The 14,824-nt window shown below is 47.8% G+C and overlaps 1 protein-coding gene across 3 annotated transcripts; it reads left to right on the top strand.

Moving 5' to 3' along the window:
- The first annotated feature begins 5,073 nt into the window (after positions 1–5,073).
- On the top strand, positions 5,074–14,171 carry CYB5R2 (cytochrome b5 reductase 2). 3 transcript variants are annotated; one of them, XM_017891656.1, is made up of 9 exons: positions 5,074–5,606; positions 6,433–6,576; positions 6,793–6,865; positions 9,563–9,669; positions 9,960–10,089; positions 10,730–10,813; positions 11,479–11,564; positions 12,713–12,812; positions 13,726–14,171. In XM_017891656.1, the coding sequence occupies exons 1-9, from the start codon at positions 5,586–5,588 to the stop codon at positions 13,896–13,898; spliced, it is 918 nt and encodes a 305-aa protein (XP_017747145.1). In that variant the 5' UTR covers positions 5,074–5,585; the 3' UTR covers positions 13,899–14,171. The 3 variants fall into 3 exon arrangements, with proteins under 3 accessions (XP_017747145.1, XP_017747147.1, XP_017747146.1); XM_017891658.1 differs by lacking the exon at positions 5,074–5,606 and adding an exon at positions 5,637–5,812; XM_017891657.1 differs by lacking the exon at positions 5,074–5,606 and adding an exon at positions 5,637–5,903.
- The last annotated feature ends 653 nt before the right edge of the window (positions 14,172–14,824 follow it).

The following is a 14,824-nucleotide window of genomic DNA, read 5'->3' as shown; positions in this document are numbered from 1 at the left end:
CAGCACCCATCAGGAGGCTATTCAGGAGCCCCTAACAATCAGTCAACTCATTATCATACAAAAAGATCCTTATCACTTGGGAGATTTCAAGGATTTTGGTTGTCGTATGCCAGGAAACTGGGAGGAAGATCAAATGTATATTTTACAATATCATGCACAGCTACAAAGTCCCTTTTGTCATAAAGGGTAGCATTCATAGGTTGTGGGCATATCTGGGGTGCCATTATTCAGTCTGCCCCAATTTAGGTTTAACAGCTAGGACCTAAGAAATGGTCATTTATATAGAGAGTAAAATGGAAATAAATTATTTTCAAGATTAAACACCTAATGAAAAGTTCATAGCTGCCTGGAAACTGTTTTGTGAGCAAACATTCATTTAAAGAAATTTTTGCCTTTTATTTTAGATTCAGAGGGTGCATGCACAGGTTTGCTACATGCATATTACTGCACAATGCTGAGGTTTGGGATACAAATGATCGTGTGACCTAGGTAATGAGAATATTCGCCAAGAGGTAATTTTTCAGCCCATGCCTCCCTCCCTTCCTCCCCGTTCTAGTAGTCCCAGTGGCTACTGCTCCCATCTTTATGTCCATGTGTACTCAATGCTTAGCTCCCACTTAGAAGTGAGAATATGTGGTATTAAGTTTTCTGTTTCTGTGGTAATTCACTTAGGATAATGGCCTCCAGCTGCACCCACATTGCTGCAAAGAACATGATTTTGTTTTTTTTATGGCTATGTAGTATTCCATGGTGTATCTGTACCACATTTTCCTTTTCTAATCCACCATTGATGGGCACCTAAGTTGATTCCATGTCTTTGCTATTCTGAATAGTGCTTTGATGAACATGTAAGTGCATGTGTCTTTTTGGTAGAATGATTTATTTGCCTTTGGGGATATATCCAGTAATGGGATTGCTGAGTCAAATTGTAGTTCTGTTTTCAGTTCTTTGAGAAATCTCCAAACTGCTTTTCACAGTGGCTGAGCTAATTTACATTCCCACCAACAGTGTATAAGTGTTCTTTTTTCTCCACAGCCTCACCAACATCTGTTATTTTTTGACTTTTTAGTAATAGCCATTCTGATTGGTGCAAGATGGTATCTCATTGTAGTTTTTATTTGCCTACCTCTGATGATTAGTGATGGGGAGCACTTTTCCATATGGCAATCACTCATTGACCAATGACTTGGGCAGGACATCGGTTCCCCAGAGGATACTCAGTAATGAAGGAGGCCTCACTCCTGCACAGGAAGAGCTGAATCTTTTGGGGTGGAGTCTCACAGATGTTCAAACAGTGACAACAGAGATTCATCTTGTTTTGTTTTTCTTTTCCTTAGCAAATGCATGCTGACAGCCTACCCTTGCCAGGCCCTATTATCAACCTGGGGATTTAGAGACATGAGACTTGTGCTCATGGTTTATTTCAGGGAATTAGTAGAAAATGAGCCAAAATCCAGGCAGCACATGAGCATGTGAGGGACACATTTACAGTGTTTAGGAGTTAGGAGAAGAGAGGGGAATCACTGCCCTTTCAAGATTACTGGGAGCCCATATAAACACCTTTTATCCTGCTCCAAGAATGAATAAAGAGAATGTGCTTGCTATCTGCCTCTCTAATAACAAGAGGGAACAGGCAGAGAAAATGAGAAGGAAGAATGAAGGGTAGAAACAAACTACTAAGAAAACCACAGGAAAAGGTGAGGTGCCTCTGGATTTCAAAGCCAAAAGTAAAGGTTTTTGACAGAGTCAAAGGGAGAAAACAATGTTTGTTCATTCATTCATACATGCAATAACTATTGAGCATCTATCAATTGCCAGACACTGTTCTAGGGATATAGCAGTAGCTAAAATAGAGAAAGTAACTCCCATCCTCATGAAGCTTACTGATATGGTTTGGCTGTGTCCTCATCCAAATCTCACCCTGTAGTTCCCATAATCTCCATGTATTGTGGGAGGGACCTAGTGGGAGGTGGTTGAATCATGAATCATGGGGGCAATTACCCTTAGGCTGTTCTCGTGATAGTGAGTGAGTTATTACAAGATCTGATGGTTTTATAAGGGGCTTTTCCCCTTTTGCTCAGCACTTCTCCTTCCTGCTGCCATGTGAAGAAGGATGTGTTTGCTTCCCCTTTCGCCATGATTGTAAGTTTCCTGAGGCCGCCCCAGCCAGGCTGAACTGTGAGTCAATGGAAAACTTTTTCCTTTGTAAATTAGCCAGTGTCGGGTATGTCCTTATGGGAGCATGAGAATGGACTAATACACTTACAATCTATGTAACAAATAAGTAAAATATGTTGTATAGGTAAAAAAGTATATGATCTGGTGCTATCTTACGGAGACAAATTAAGCAAGGAAGGGAACAGAGTGCAATGGAAAGGATTGTTCCTCTCCTAGGTGAAGAAGTATTTATGGACCATCTATCATGTGTGCTAAATGCTATAGGCAGAGATGAATTCATTCATTTCTTCATTAAATATTAATTGAATGTTGTCTTTGTGACAGTCAGTGTGCTAAACCCTGGGAAAACAAGGTGTCTGCCATCAAAGAACTTCCAGACTATTGTGAAAGTCAGTCATTTAATAATGCACTGTTCAAATGTACAATTACAAACTAAAGTAAAAGCTATGAATAGGACCGGGTGTGGTGGCTCACACCTAAAATCTCAGGACTTTGGGAGGCCAAGGAGGAAAGATCCCTTGAGGCTAGGAGTTCCAGGCTGTACTGTGCAATGACCATGCTTGTGAATAGCCATTGGTCTCCACCCTGGGCAACAAAGCGAGACCGTTATCTCTACAAAAAATACAAAAATTACCCAGGTATATGGCAACAGTCCTTGCTACTCAGAGGCTGAGGCTGGAGGCTAGCTTGAGCTGGGGAGTTCAAAGTTGTAGTGATCTATGATCACACCATTGTACTCCAGCCTGGGCAACAGAGTGAGACTTTGTCTCCGAAAAAAGAAAAAGGCTATGAATAGAATAGTTAAAGTAAGAGAAAAATTAAATTTAACAGAGTTTCCTTGAGCAAAAAACAAGTTATGAATCAGGTAACCCTAAGAACCAGAATAAGTTCAGAGCAACTCTGGGGCTGCCACATGGTTGCATAATACTTATGGACAGAAACAGGAAAGCGATGTACAGAAAACATAAGTGAAGTACAGAAACAGCGGGATTGGTTACAGCTTATCATTTGCCTTATTTGCACACAGTCTGAACAGTTGGCTGCCTATAATGGGCTGAAACTCCATGATTGGTACAATAGTCGGTTACAGTTCACTATGTATGAAGAAACTTTTAGGGTGAACCTAAAATATGTAAGGAGGCAGCTTTAAATTAAACTTAGTTTGACAGACTATAATATGTACATGTACTTAAGTTGGGGGATCACAGAAGCATCTCCAAGGGAGTGATATCTGACCCGAGATCCAAAGAATGTATAAGAATGAAAGACATAAACACTTGTTATAAACTACTGTAACTAAAACAGTGTGGTATTGTGACATGGTTAGGCAACTAAATAATGTAAGAGAAATGGGAGGCCAGAGCTACATTCACACACTTATGAAAACTGACATAGCACAGGGGTAGCAGATCAGTTGCAGGTCAGTGGCCAGGTGTGAGCAATTCAATAAATGTTACTGAAAAAAACACATTAGCCACATGGAAAAATGAAATTGTATCCCTGCCTCACACCCTACACAGAAATCAATTCCAAGTGGTTGAAAAACTTAAATGTGAAAGGAAAATCTTTAAATGTTATTGGGGAAAATACACAATATCTTTAAGGGCTTGGGTAGAAATAGACAAGCCACAAAAATCACTAACTATAAAGGCAAAAAAATTGAAGATTGGTACATTTGGTTACACTGCAATTCAAATTTCTATTTGTCAGACTACATCACAAAAAAGTGGGACAGAAAATAAAGAAAGAAAAAAGAAAAAGTTACAAATTATGAGAAAACATTTATAACTCATGTAACTGGCAAAGAAGGGATATCTAAAATATATATAAAAGACTCCTAAAAATCAGTAAGAAAAAAACAATGCAACAGAAAAATGAGCAAAAATCATGAGGAGGCATTTCTTTTTTCTGAAAAGGAAGCTCCATGGGAAATAAATATATTAAAGATGTTCAACCTTATTAGCAGTTATTAGGTAATGCAAATTGGGTTCCTGAGACATCATTTTACACTTATCGCATTGTCAAAAATTAAAATATCTGACAATAATATCCAAGCACCTACGGGTAAATCAAAAGTAAAGGCATTTGATTAAGTCAAAGAGAGAAAATTAAGTTTGTTTATTCATTCACACAGCAAGAATTTTTGAGCCTGTGGTGGTGTGTGTTTTGGGGATAAGGGTTGGTGAAGTGTTACGGGTTATTGTTTTCACCCCAATTCTTATGTTGAAGCACTAACCCCCAGTACCTAAGGATGTGACCTTATTTGAAGATAGAGCCTTTACATAAGTAATCAAGTTAAAACAAGGTCATTAGGATGGACCCTAATTGAACATGACTGGTGTCCTCATAAAAGGGGAAATTTGGACACAGGGGACACACATAGAGGGATGAAGATATGGAGATACAGGAAGAAGATGCCCCTTCTCCTAGCCCCTCTCCTACAAACCTAGGAGAGGCATGGAACGATCCCTCCCTCCCAGCCCTCAGAAGGAACCTACTCTGCCCACACCTTGATTTTGGACTTCCAGCCCCCAGACCTGTGAGACAATAAACTTTTGTTGTTTAAGCCGCTCAGTCTGTGGCACTTTGTTACAGCAGCCCTAGCAGAGTCAAACAGGTGGGGATCTGCTTCTGGGCGTCTCTGTTTCACACAGGTCCTGAGGCAAGAATTTGCCTTTGCCTGTAATCAAGGGTGAGCGGGCAGCGAAGGTTCCAAAATGCACCGTGAAGACCCTCTAACTGTGCCTACTGTTCTGCTCCCCTCCGATTGGCGCGGGGCCCTCGTCCTCCCTCTCCAACCAGCGAATGAATGAACGCATGAATACAGGAGTCTTCAACTCGGTGACGCCCCTGCTTCGGCCCCACCCGGAAAACCCCCCGCCCCGGACCAGGCCCAGAGTAGGTGCCCAAGAGGCATACTGAATGAATATATTCACGCGTTCTTTGCAGTTGCCTGAATTCTTCCTTCACCAGCATCCCCTTCCGCCCAGTCCCCCAGACGGCCTTCTCCAGCCTTGCCGAGTTTAAGTAAGCTGAGGGGTGCTCAGTGTGGCAGCTCTGCGTGTGCAGGGAAGGGGCCAGGATGCAGAGAGGCAGCACAGGAGCGAGGACGCCCCGGCTCAGCGCCCCGCCAGCCTCAGGATCGAGCGCTGCCCTGGGGGCAGGGCTGACCCAGAGCCAGCGGCTCGCGAGTGAGAGCCCCCCGACCACGGCCCTTCTCGGGGAGCGGGCCAGCAGCCGAGGTCCCAGCCTGCGGGGTCCGCCCGAGCCTCTGCCCTCCTGGGCGCGCGTGTCCGCGTCTCGGCCGGTTCCTCGTCGGCCAGGCGGAGCTGCAGGGCGGCGCCACGAGTCTGCGGGCCCGCGGGGGGAGCCGCGCTCCGGCCCCCGGCCAACCCCAGTTGGACGACATGTTGGGCGTCTCACTCCGGGTGGGTTCCGCGGCGGGGTGTATTTATGGAGTATTTAAGAAATATCTCCGTCGGGACGGCCGGAACAAAAGAGGCCGGAGGCCGGCTAGAGCCGGGAACGTCAGACCGGGCGGCTGGGAGCCGGAGCCAGAGGCTGGGGAGCGGTCGTGGGCGGGACCGCGAAGGGCTGGGAGCCGGGCGGGCCGGCTCGGATTCCGGAAGGCGTGGTGAGGGCTGAGACTCCAGTGCCCGGGCGGGAGGAGAGGGAACTTTCCCCGTCAGGCTTGCGTTGGGAGAGGAGCAGACCGGCGTTGTGAGGTAGGGACAGATGCGGGGAGGCTGGCCGAGTCTCTGGCAGTTGAGTGCCCAGGCCCCCCTCGCCCTGTCCAGGAGAGTGTTGGGGAGTCCCCAGGCTCTAAGTCACGGGACACCTCTTAGAGCTACGCACCCTAGTTCTGTCTTTAGGGACTGGGCCCCTCATTCCAGATTGTGTGTTAGGGGTAATGTCCTCCACCTTCACCTCGAGGAAGGGACTTCCAGTGTGTGAACCTTTGGCTGTAGCTAGGAGGGGCCTGGTGACCTGAGCACCCCAGGCCATGTGTGCGGCCCGGTCCAGGGGCCTGAAACATCCTTCCTGTGTGACCTGCAGCTGACCCCTCCCTACCTTCTGGTCCGCCACAGGCTGTCCCAGCCGCCTTCTGTGTCACTACGGCTCTCTTTGCCTATTTCCTTCAGGCCTGAGCTCAGCTTCTGTGCCTTTGGTGAGGGGAGGGTGTACTGCACCCGAGAGCTGCCCTGTCCAGCGCGGGCAAGACCTGAGGTGCTTTGCTTACATTGTGTCTGCCAGGACCCGTCACTGCTCCTGACCATCACCGTCATTGGGGTCACTGTTCTCGTGTTGGTCCTGAAGAGCATGAACTCCAGGAAGAGAGAGCCTATCACCTTACAAGACCCTGAAGCCAAGTACCCGCTGCCCTTGATTGAGAAAGAGGTAATGGGTCAGCCCTGTGGGTGTAAGGCAGTAAGTGGATGATGGCTGGGATGGCAGGGCAGCCAGACAGTCATCTCATGGCCTCCAGTTCACTCCCTACCGCCCTGTGTGCGTGTGCTGGAATAGCGCCAAACGGATCTCCTTTCCCAGGCATCTCACCTGCCCAACAAGGCTTCTAGAAAGCTGACAGAACCTGCCTATGTTTTGTTTTGTTAGAAAATCAGCCACAACACCCGGAGGTTCCGCTTTGAACTGCCTTCGCCTGACCATGTCTTAGGACTTCCTGTAGGTGAGCTGGGCTTGGGTCATCACCAGGACTGGGGCCTCTGGGGGCTAAGCCCTCCTCTCCGAACAGAAACACAGGTTTCCCACGTCCTGAGGTGTGGAAGATGCCCTCATGCTCCTCCTGAGCCTTTGTGCTCAGGGAGATAGGTGGATGGATGTGGGACAGAAAATTTATTTTCTTCATTATTCCAATTGGGCTGACACAAGAATGGTACCTCAGTGAGCATTGAAAAGAACTGAACCTAGAGCCAAAAGGCCTAAGATCTCATGGAAGGCTCCTTGCTGGGGAACTTTAGGGAAGTCCTTCAATCTCTCTGAGCCCCAGTCTATGAAATGGGATTTCCCAGGCCTGCCTGTCTACCTCACTTGGGTTGTTGTGAAAGTAGAGTGACTGATGGATATGAAAATTCAGAAACTGCAAACTATTGTGCACCAGGGAGGGATGGGAGGAACCAATGGTCAGGGGAAAGGCCCAGAATGTGCAGGCAGGCAGGAATGAGTCAGGTGTGCCCTGCCCCCACGGTCACTTAGATTCTCTGCAGGGGCCTCAGACCCACATAAGGAGGGGCCAGCCCTAGGAGTCCTAGAGTTGAGTTATCCCATTTCTAATCTGTAACACCACCAGATAGCTGAGTCAGTCTTAGTGCAGTAGAAAACTGCTAGAATCAGGGATTCAGAGAAGCTTTGTATAATTTGCTAGTGCTGCTTGCCTGCCTGGTGGATCCTACTCCATGGCCTATTTTTCTTATATGCACAGGACAAAACCTTGACCTCAACTCCATCAGGGGGTGAGATTACACTCTAGCCAGCTGGCTGGGCCCCTGAGCCTCCTTGCTGCTCCCTCACTCCCTCTGTATGCACGAGAGCTCAGTGTTGTGCGTGCGGTCTCCCAGCTCTCTGCTTGGCCTGTCAGGCCGGTCCTGTTGGCAGGAAGCCTAAAAGAATGAAAAACTTTGAGATACAGAATTTCTTAGAAACTGTCTTGACCCACTATCTCCTCAGCCTTGACCTAGGCCGTGCAGAGTTAGTGGGACAAGGTAATGTAGAGGCTTCTGGGAGAGTCTAATATGAAGCCTCAGAATTCGCTGCTTTGTCCCAGGTCAGTGGAAGTGAAGCCAGTTAGAGATAGGGCCTGAAGGACCAGCCAGGGAGCCCCATTTGCCCAGGGGACACCCTTGGGCCAGGCCTAGGTGGCTGCATATGAAGGAGCCTTTCCAGGTTTCCAGTTTCAGGTTCTCAGAAGGAAGCTAGGTGTCTCAGGCACTTATTCCTGCGTATCCCTGGTGCCCAGAGGGACCATGACCAGAGTCATTGAGCCTGTTCTGAGCCCAGAGTGTTGGCACCTCAAAGACTTGGCTCATCCCCTTGAATCAGCTTCAGGGAGCAACCCCTCTAGTGCCTACTCTGCCTCCTTTCTTCTCCTCTTGCCTCCTCCTCCTCCCTGCACCTTAGGTCTTGGTTTCTATCCATATTTCTGTTCCATCTTCCTTGTCTCTTGACTAATTTCCTGTATGTAGTCCACTCAGTTTCTGAGCGAGTAGAAACTGAGGGAGTAGAAACTGACTACATACAGGAAATTAGTCAAGGTTTAGGGTTAGGGTTAGGGTTACAAAACTTTATCTCTTGATTGCACTCCTGTCCCTGCCACTAATTGCCTTAGTAATTTGAGTCTCACATTTTGGATCCAACAGGTTGTAGCTGCCCAGTGTATCATCTGACGGTGGGATGTAGTCATGATCCATAGGTCTCCGGCCATACCTGCTTTATTGAATTCTACCCAGGAAGGGCAGAGTTACATGGTTTAAAACTTCACTGCTACTCCTCACAGGGCCATAGGCCAGGAAGACATGATATTGTTGCTTCATTTGCTCCATGGGTACCCAAATCCTAGGACCCTATAGTGTCTATGAGCCCAGGCCTGCTCTGTGCCTAATACCAGGATACAGATGGAGTAGTTGTAATTTATTCACAGACCCCAGTGATACATCCAGTTTAGGAAGAAATTAGTGTGTGAAGGCCACATATCTTTCTTGAATAGACAAATACTCCTTCCTGTAATTTTTTTTTTTTTTTTTTTTTTTTTGAGACAGGGTCTCATTCTGTCGTCCAGGCTGGAATGCAGTGGCACGGTCTCAGCTCACTGCAGCCTTGACTTCTGGGCTCAGGTGATGCTCCCACCTCAGCCTCCCAAGTAGCTGAGACTACAGGTGTGCACCACCACACCTGGCTAATTTTTTGCATTTTTTTGTAGAGATGGGGTTTCGCCATGTTGGCCAGGCTGGTCTCAAACTCCTGAGCTCAAGCAATCCACCCGCCTCTGGGCTGGGATTACAGGGGTGAGCTACCATGTCTGACCCCTTTCTGTAATTTTTAATATTCACCCTCCAACTTTAATGATCTTTTCCTGCTCCAAAAGCAGTTATACTATGATCACAGGTGGGCAGACATATCATCCCTATTTTACAGATTAAGACACCAAAACCCAGAGAGGTGAAGTGACTTGCCTAGGGTAGCACAGTGAGGCAGAGCAGGCCTAGGATCCAGGCATCCCATATTGGGGCTCCTTCCCTGCTCTCTCCTTCCCGCCCCCCTTAACATTCTGCCCCAGTATTTGCTGCCTTCACTGAAGCTCAGTCCTTTATCCCTGGGCCTTATTTAAGCTAAGTATGCTTTGACTCAGTGCTTGATGCCTTTTCTATAGGTAACTATGTCCAGCTCTTGGCGAAAATTGATAATGAATTGGTGGTCAGGGCTTACACGCCTGTCTCCAGTGATGATGACAGAGGCTTTGTGGACCTAATTATAAAGGTAAAGAGTGCCCACCATATCTGGCTGCCTCGTGCTTTCAAGCCTATTGAGGGTGGTGGGGTGGAGGGGCAGTGCTTTTTCTCTGAGGGGACATATGCCCTAGACAGGGCTTTCCAGCAGTGAAGCTACAGTTAACCTTAAGACAGCTTCATCTTCAGGGACTGAGTACAGCAATTGAGAGAGCAGAACATTTTCTCTGCAAAGCTTCCAGCAGTAAATGCATTTTCTGGTTGTGTGTGGCTGTGGCATTGTGTCTGGGAATGTGAAAGCAGTGCTGCCTTGCTTTTCAGATCTACTTCAAAAATGTACACCCCCAATATCCTGAAGGGGGGAAGATGACTCAGTATTTGGAGAACTTGAAAATCGGGGACACCATCTTTTTTCGAGGGCCAAAGGGACGCTTGTTTTACCATGGGCCAGGTACTGGAGGGGTTCATACTGGGCTCCCAGCCGGAGGAAGATTCCTTCAATGGTTCCATTGTTCTCGTACACGCCTCAGATTTGAGTCACAAGGGGTTGTCCTTAGTCTTTATTCATTCACACACAATGCATAATGACCACACTTGTTATACATTCACACACCCACTTCATGAGGTTGTAAGCTTTTTTAAGGTAGGGGAATGATTTGGCGTTTCCTCGTCATTGTATCAATGTCTCCAGCACAATGCCTGATACATAAATGTTGCCTGCTAATACTGAAAAATGGATGGAGGAGTCTATGCTCCTTTGTTTACTCACATAGCCATTATTTACTCACTGGTTCACCTCTGTGAGTGAGAGTGCTCTTTGAGTCTCTGTGTTAACTTCAGCTTGCCCCTCTTTTTCCTCAGAACCAAAGGTCCGGCGATGCCCTGAGCAGGCTCAGGCTCTATTCCCACTTTGTGCACTGGGGCGCCAGAACTCGCTGAGGAGACTGCCCTGGCCTACTTCACCAGCTTAAAATGGTGCAGACAGTCCCTTAGTTGGAGCTGCCTCCTGGGAGTCCCAAGGAATGTCAGTGATCTTTTGCAGTCTCTTAGGCAAGAACTGCAGAGGTCATAAGTATTCTCTGTGTTTCCAGGGAATCTTGGAATCAGACCAGACCAGACGAGTGAGCCTAAAAAAACACTGGCCCATCACCTGGGAATGATTGCTGGGGGCACAGGTAAGAGGCTTCTAGGGGCTCCATCCGGAGAATGAGCCCTGAGACCATTCTGACTTGGGAGTCATTTGATCCTCGAAGGGACAACATGAGCGATTTCACCCCCAGCTGTAGAAGGTGGGAATGATGAATCAGTGACAGGTCTTGAAACTGACCCTGTGTGCCCTGCTTCCCCTAACTAACATGGTGGTTGCTCAGGAGCCTTGTGGGGACCTCTCAGGTCAGGCTGGGGGCCAAGCTGGGCAGGCCCACCCATGCTGTCCCAGGAGCGCCTGGACCCAGTTCAAGTCTGACTCTCCCCATCCCTTGAAAGTGACTGCCTGAAGGAAGAGAACAGTCTTTGAAGGAGACATACAATGTGCCAGGCACTGTAATAGGCACTCTTAAAGCTATCACATTTACCCGTCATTAATTGTTTGATGAATGAGGACACGGAAGAACTTAGAGTGTTCTTTCCATCTTGCCATATGAAAATGAGAAAGACCTTCTGACTTACTGTTGCATTAGAAAGGAAAACCAAAATGAAGGGCTGTTTCCCACTTTTGAGTTTTGGGGGCAGAAGTGAGAAAAGGATAACTGGGGCTGGGGGCAGGTAAGCTTGCTGCAGGTCAGGGACTGTGGGCTTCAGAGACAGGGAGAAAGCTGGCTGCCCACTCACTATGTTCCAGGCATCACACCCATGTTGCAGCTCATTCGCCACATCACCAAGGACCCCAGTGACAGCACCAGGATATCCCTCATCTTTGCCAACCAGGTCAGTTCCTGCTGAGCTTGCAGTGGTAGGATGGAATGTTTGCTGAGCTGGGCTCTTGTTTTCATTTCTCCTCCATTGACTGAGCTCATGCTGCTTGGGTGCCTGTGACTGTGGGAGGGCTTAGTGGGATCAACAGGGCTGCAGGCAGCTGGAGAAGCTGAGTCTAGGCCTGCTTTTTGTATGTATTTAACTCTTTCGTGTCTCCTCAGCCAACCCTAAGCACTAAGCATTCCTTTTTTCCTTAATATGTATTGCTACATTTTTGCTAAGTGCAAAATCACAGATGTCCTCAGTAGACACTTCAGAAAATATAGAATATAAACAGTTACTTATTTTTTAAATCTTTTTTCTATATATGCTATATATTTATAATTTATATATGCATTTTTTTCACTCAGCATTACCACACAGGCATTTTCTTCTCTTTAAACTGCTTTATAAATATTTTCATCATAGTTTTTATCAAGTTGCACTATAATCTACTCACTTCTATATTCAGGCTGTTTTCAGTTATAAATAATATGGTGATGAATAATTGTGCCTACGCTTGATTACTTTTAGATTATTTTCTAAAACAGAATCCCAGAAGTGGAATGACTGGGATGAGAATCATGAAGATTCTGTGCAGGTCTTCTGTGCAGTATGTTTGAGCCTATGACAGGTTATTTTTGGCTTTGGTTCCCTTTCCCCCAAATGAGGCTCCAGACTGTTTTCCTCTCCTTCACATATCCAGTGCTGTTCTATCACAGGACTTTCTGAGCCCATTACATTTCTTCCAGGAGATCCTGGGCCTGCACTGAGCTTGTTCCAGTTAGGTTTGCTGTGCTAGAACTCAGTGTAGATGTAGGAGGCAGGGCTGGAGCTCTGTGTGAAGCCATCCTGGCCAGTGCTTGGCAAAGGTCCTTCTAGCTGGAGGCAGTCACTACAGCTCCATGGGAACCTACATCCTACCACCAACTTCATCCACAAGACAAACGGTTCGATCTTCACGAGCAGCAGCAGAACTCTTGTTTGCCCTGAAAGTTGGCAGCGAGCATTCCAGTTGGAGCGGCAGCAGCTTTGGCCAAGAGTATGCTGGCCAGTGTAGTCAGTCCAGGGAACAACAGGGTGGCCCTGGAGGGGCTTTTCTAGTGTTGCTTCTTTTCTAGACAGAGGAGGATATATTGGTCAGAAAAGAGCTTGAAGAAATTGCCAGGACTCACCCAGACCAGTTCGACCTGTGGTACACCCTGGACAGGCCTCCTATTGGTATGATATCCAGTGCCCTCACCCACCATGGGTCAGCACCAACCCTTGACCACTTTGAGGACTGGTCTCTGTTTCTTTGTTTTGTTTTTGTTTTATAGGGTCAGATGTGGGGGTGAAGCCTTGGGCTGTGGCTCCAGGTGGGAAATGTGAGAAATTGAGGGAGAGAGGATTTGGGATGGCCTGCTTTTAAGGGTAATCAAGAGCAGGTGTCTAATACATCAGCAGCACCCCACACACTGCACTGAACATCAAAAGGGGCACTGCCCCTGTCCACTCTGAACACCCACCCACTCCACATACCATCACATACACATCTAATATGGGCACTGACCCCTTCACCACTCACGCCTCTGCTTATGGCCACCACACCCCTCACCACCCACCTCGCCTGAACAGCAATCTTCACATGCTGAGACCCCAGACAGCTGCTGCAGCCCAGGCAGCATCCCAGCAACCACTGTGCACAGAGCACCCCACAGGTGCACATCTCACACTGCCCCTAGCTGTACCTGCTTGTCGTACAGCTTCGTGGTTGGCAGAGGGCGCTACCCGACTGAGCAATTCTGAGCAGTTCCACTAACACCAGGACACACCCTGCCGGACAACTCCAGCTGGCTGTATTGATTCACACACCTCGGTATAACTCATTGTGTTCTCCTTCCTCATCAATGCTGACAGCTGACAGCAGCAGGGCTTCAGGGTCCCCGCAGTGAGCCTGCGACCTGGGGTGACTGCTGCAGAGGGCTGTTTACTAGTTCTGAGGCTTTTTGCAGGGAGCAGTAGTACAGACTTCTAAGCCTTTGTAGAGCAGCTTGTCACCTCCTCCCTGGTTGAGGGTGGGTATATAGGCGGCTTGGGATCAGGAACTCCACCTGGCATCCCACAGCTTTCTCCTGCGTCTGCTTCATTTCAGGCTGGAAGTACAGCTCAGGCTTTGTTACTGCCGACATGATCAAGGAGCACCTTCCTCCTCCAGGGAAGTCCACGCTCATCCTGGTGTGTGGCCCACCACCCCTGATCCAGACGGCGGCTCACCCTAACCTGGAGAAGTTGGGTTATACCCAGGACATGATTTTCACCTACTAACACCTCCATGTGCTCAGGAAATTTGCATGTCCCTTTTCATCTGTTTCAGAGTAAGTTCAATTTCACCATGTTAAACTGGGATGTTTTCAAAAGTGCCTTGCCATGTACCCTCACGCAGACACTGGTTCTCTCTCTTTTGGGTGTGGGCCTAACAAGAAGGGCTTAAGGGGCTGGAGACTGGCTGCTGGGGCCTCCTAGCTTGGAGGCTGGAAGGAGCTCCATTTCAGTATCTTTCTCCATGGTTTTGTGAAATAAACTCAAGTACAAAGCAGATAGCCCGTGAAGTGTGGCTCTGTGGGGGACCTGCTAGGTAGTCAGAGGCCATGGCCTGGCCTGTGAGTTGGCTTCTGCATACCCATGGGGGTCAGAACTGTCAAGTGTCGGGGCAATTCCCAAAAAACTCCAAGTGGGGTCTCATCAACTCTCAAGAATGTCTCCATGGCACTGGGGGTCATGGTAGGAGTGGTTACACACAGAACTTCTCAACTTTCAAAGTCAGATTCCAGAAACTGCCTTAAATCCTTTGTAGTATCATGAAACCCAAACGATACGAGTGACCACGTGGCCCCCTGTGGTTCATGGCCAGGATGACACAGTGCTGCTCTGTTACCTGTGAGTGGGTAGAGCTGCTTCTGCCCTGCTTCATAGAAGTCTCATAACCAACCAGAGATTCTGTAGGGATTTTGTTCTCCAAATTACAGATGAGGAAACTGAGGCCTGGAGACTGTGTTCCCAGGTCATTCAACCAGTGGGTGGCAAAGCTGGCCTTAAACCTGGGCCAGTTTTATTCTAAGTTCCCCTTTTCACAAAAACTGACATAATGGCGGCCACATTGGAACTTGGTGTCACTGGACTTGTTACTCAGTGTGCATGTATGTGAGGGAGAGGGGCGGGGAGAGAGAGAACAGGGCTCTGGGGAGCTCTCT

The sequence above is a fragment of the Rhinopithecus bieti genome, unplaced genomic scaffold, assembly GCF_001698545.2.
Source record: "Rhinopithecus bieti isolate Rb0 unplaced genomic scaffold, ASM169854v2 scaffold_21601, whole genome shotgun sequence".
Taxonomy (NCBI): Eukaryota; Metazoa; Chordata; class Mammalia; order Primates; family Cercopithecidae; genus Rhinopithecus; species Rhinopithecus bieti.
This window is presented reverse-complemented; position numbering and strand designations above follow the sequence as displayed.

Bases quoted from the DNA above. Each gene is read 5' to 3' on its own strand.
- CYB5R2 (XM_017891656.1), top strand. From the start codon at position 5,586: ATGTTGGGCGTCTCACTCCGG. The intron at 5,607-6,432 runs GTGGGTTCCGCG...TGTGTCTGCCAG, and splicing joins TGTTGGGCGTCTCACTCCGG to GACCCGTCACTGCTCCTGAC. The intron at 9,670-9,959 runs GTAAAGAGTGCC...CTTGCTTTTCAG, and splicing joins TTGTGGACCTAATTATAAAG to ATCTACTTCAAAAATGTACA.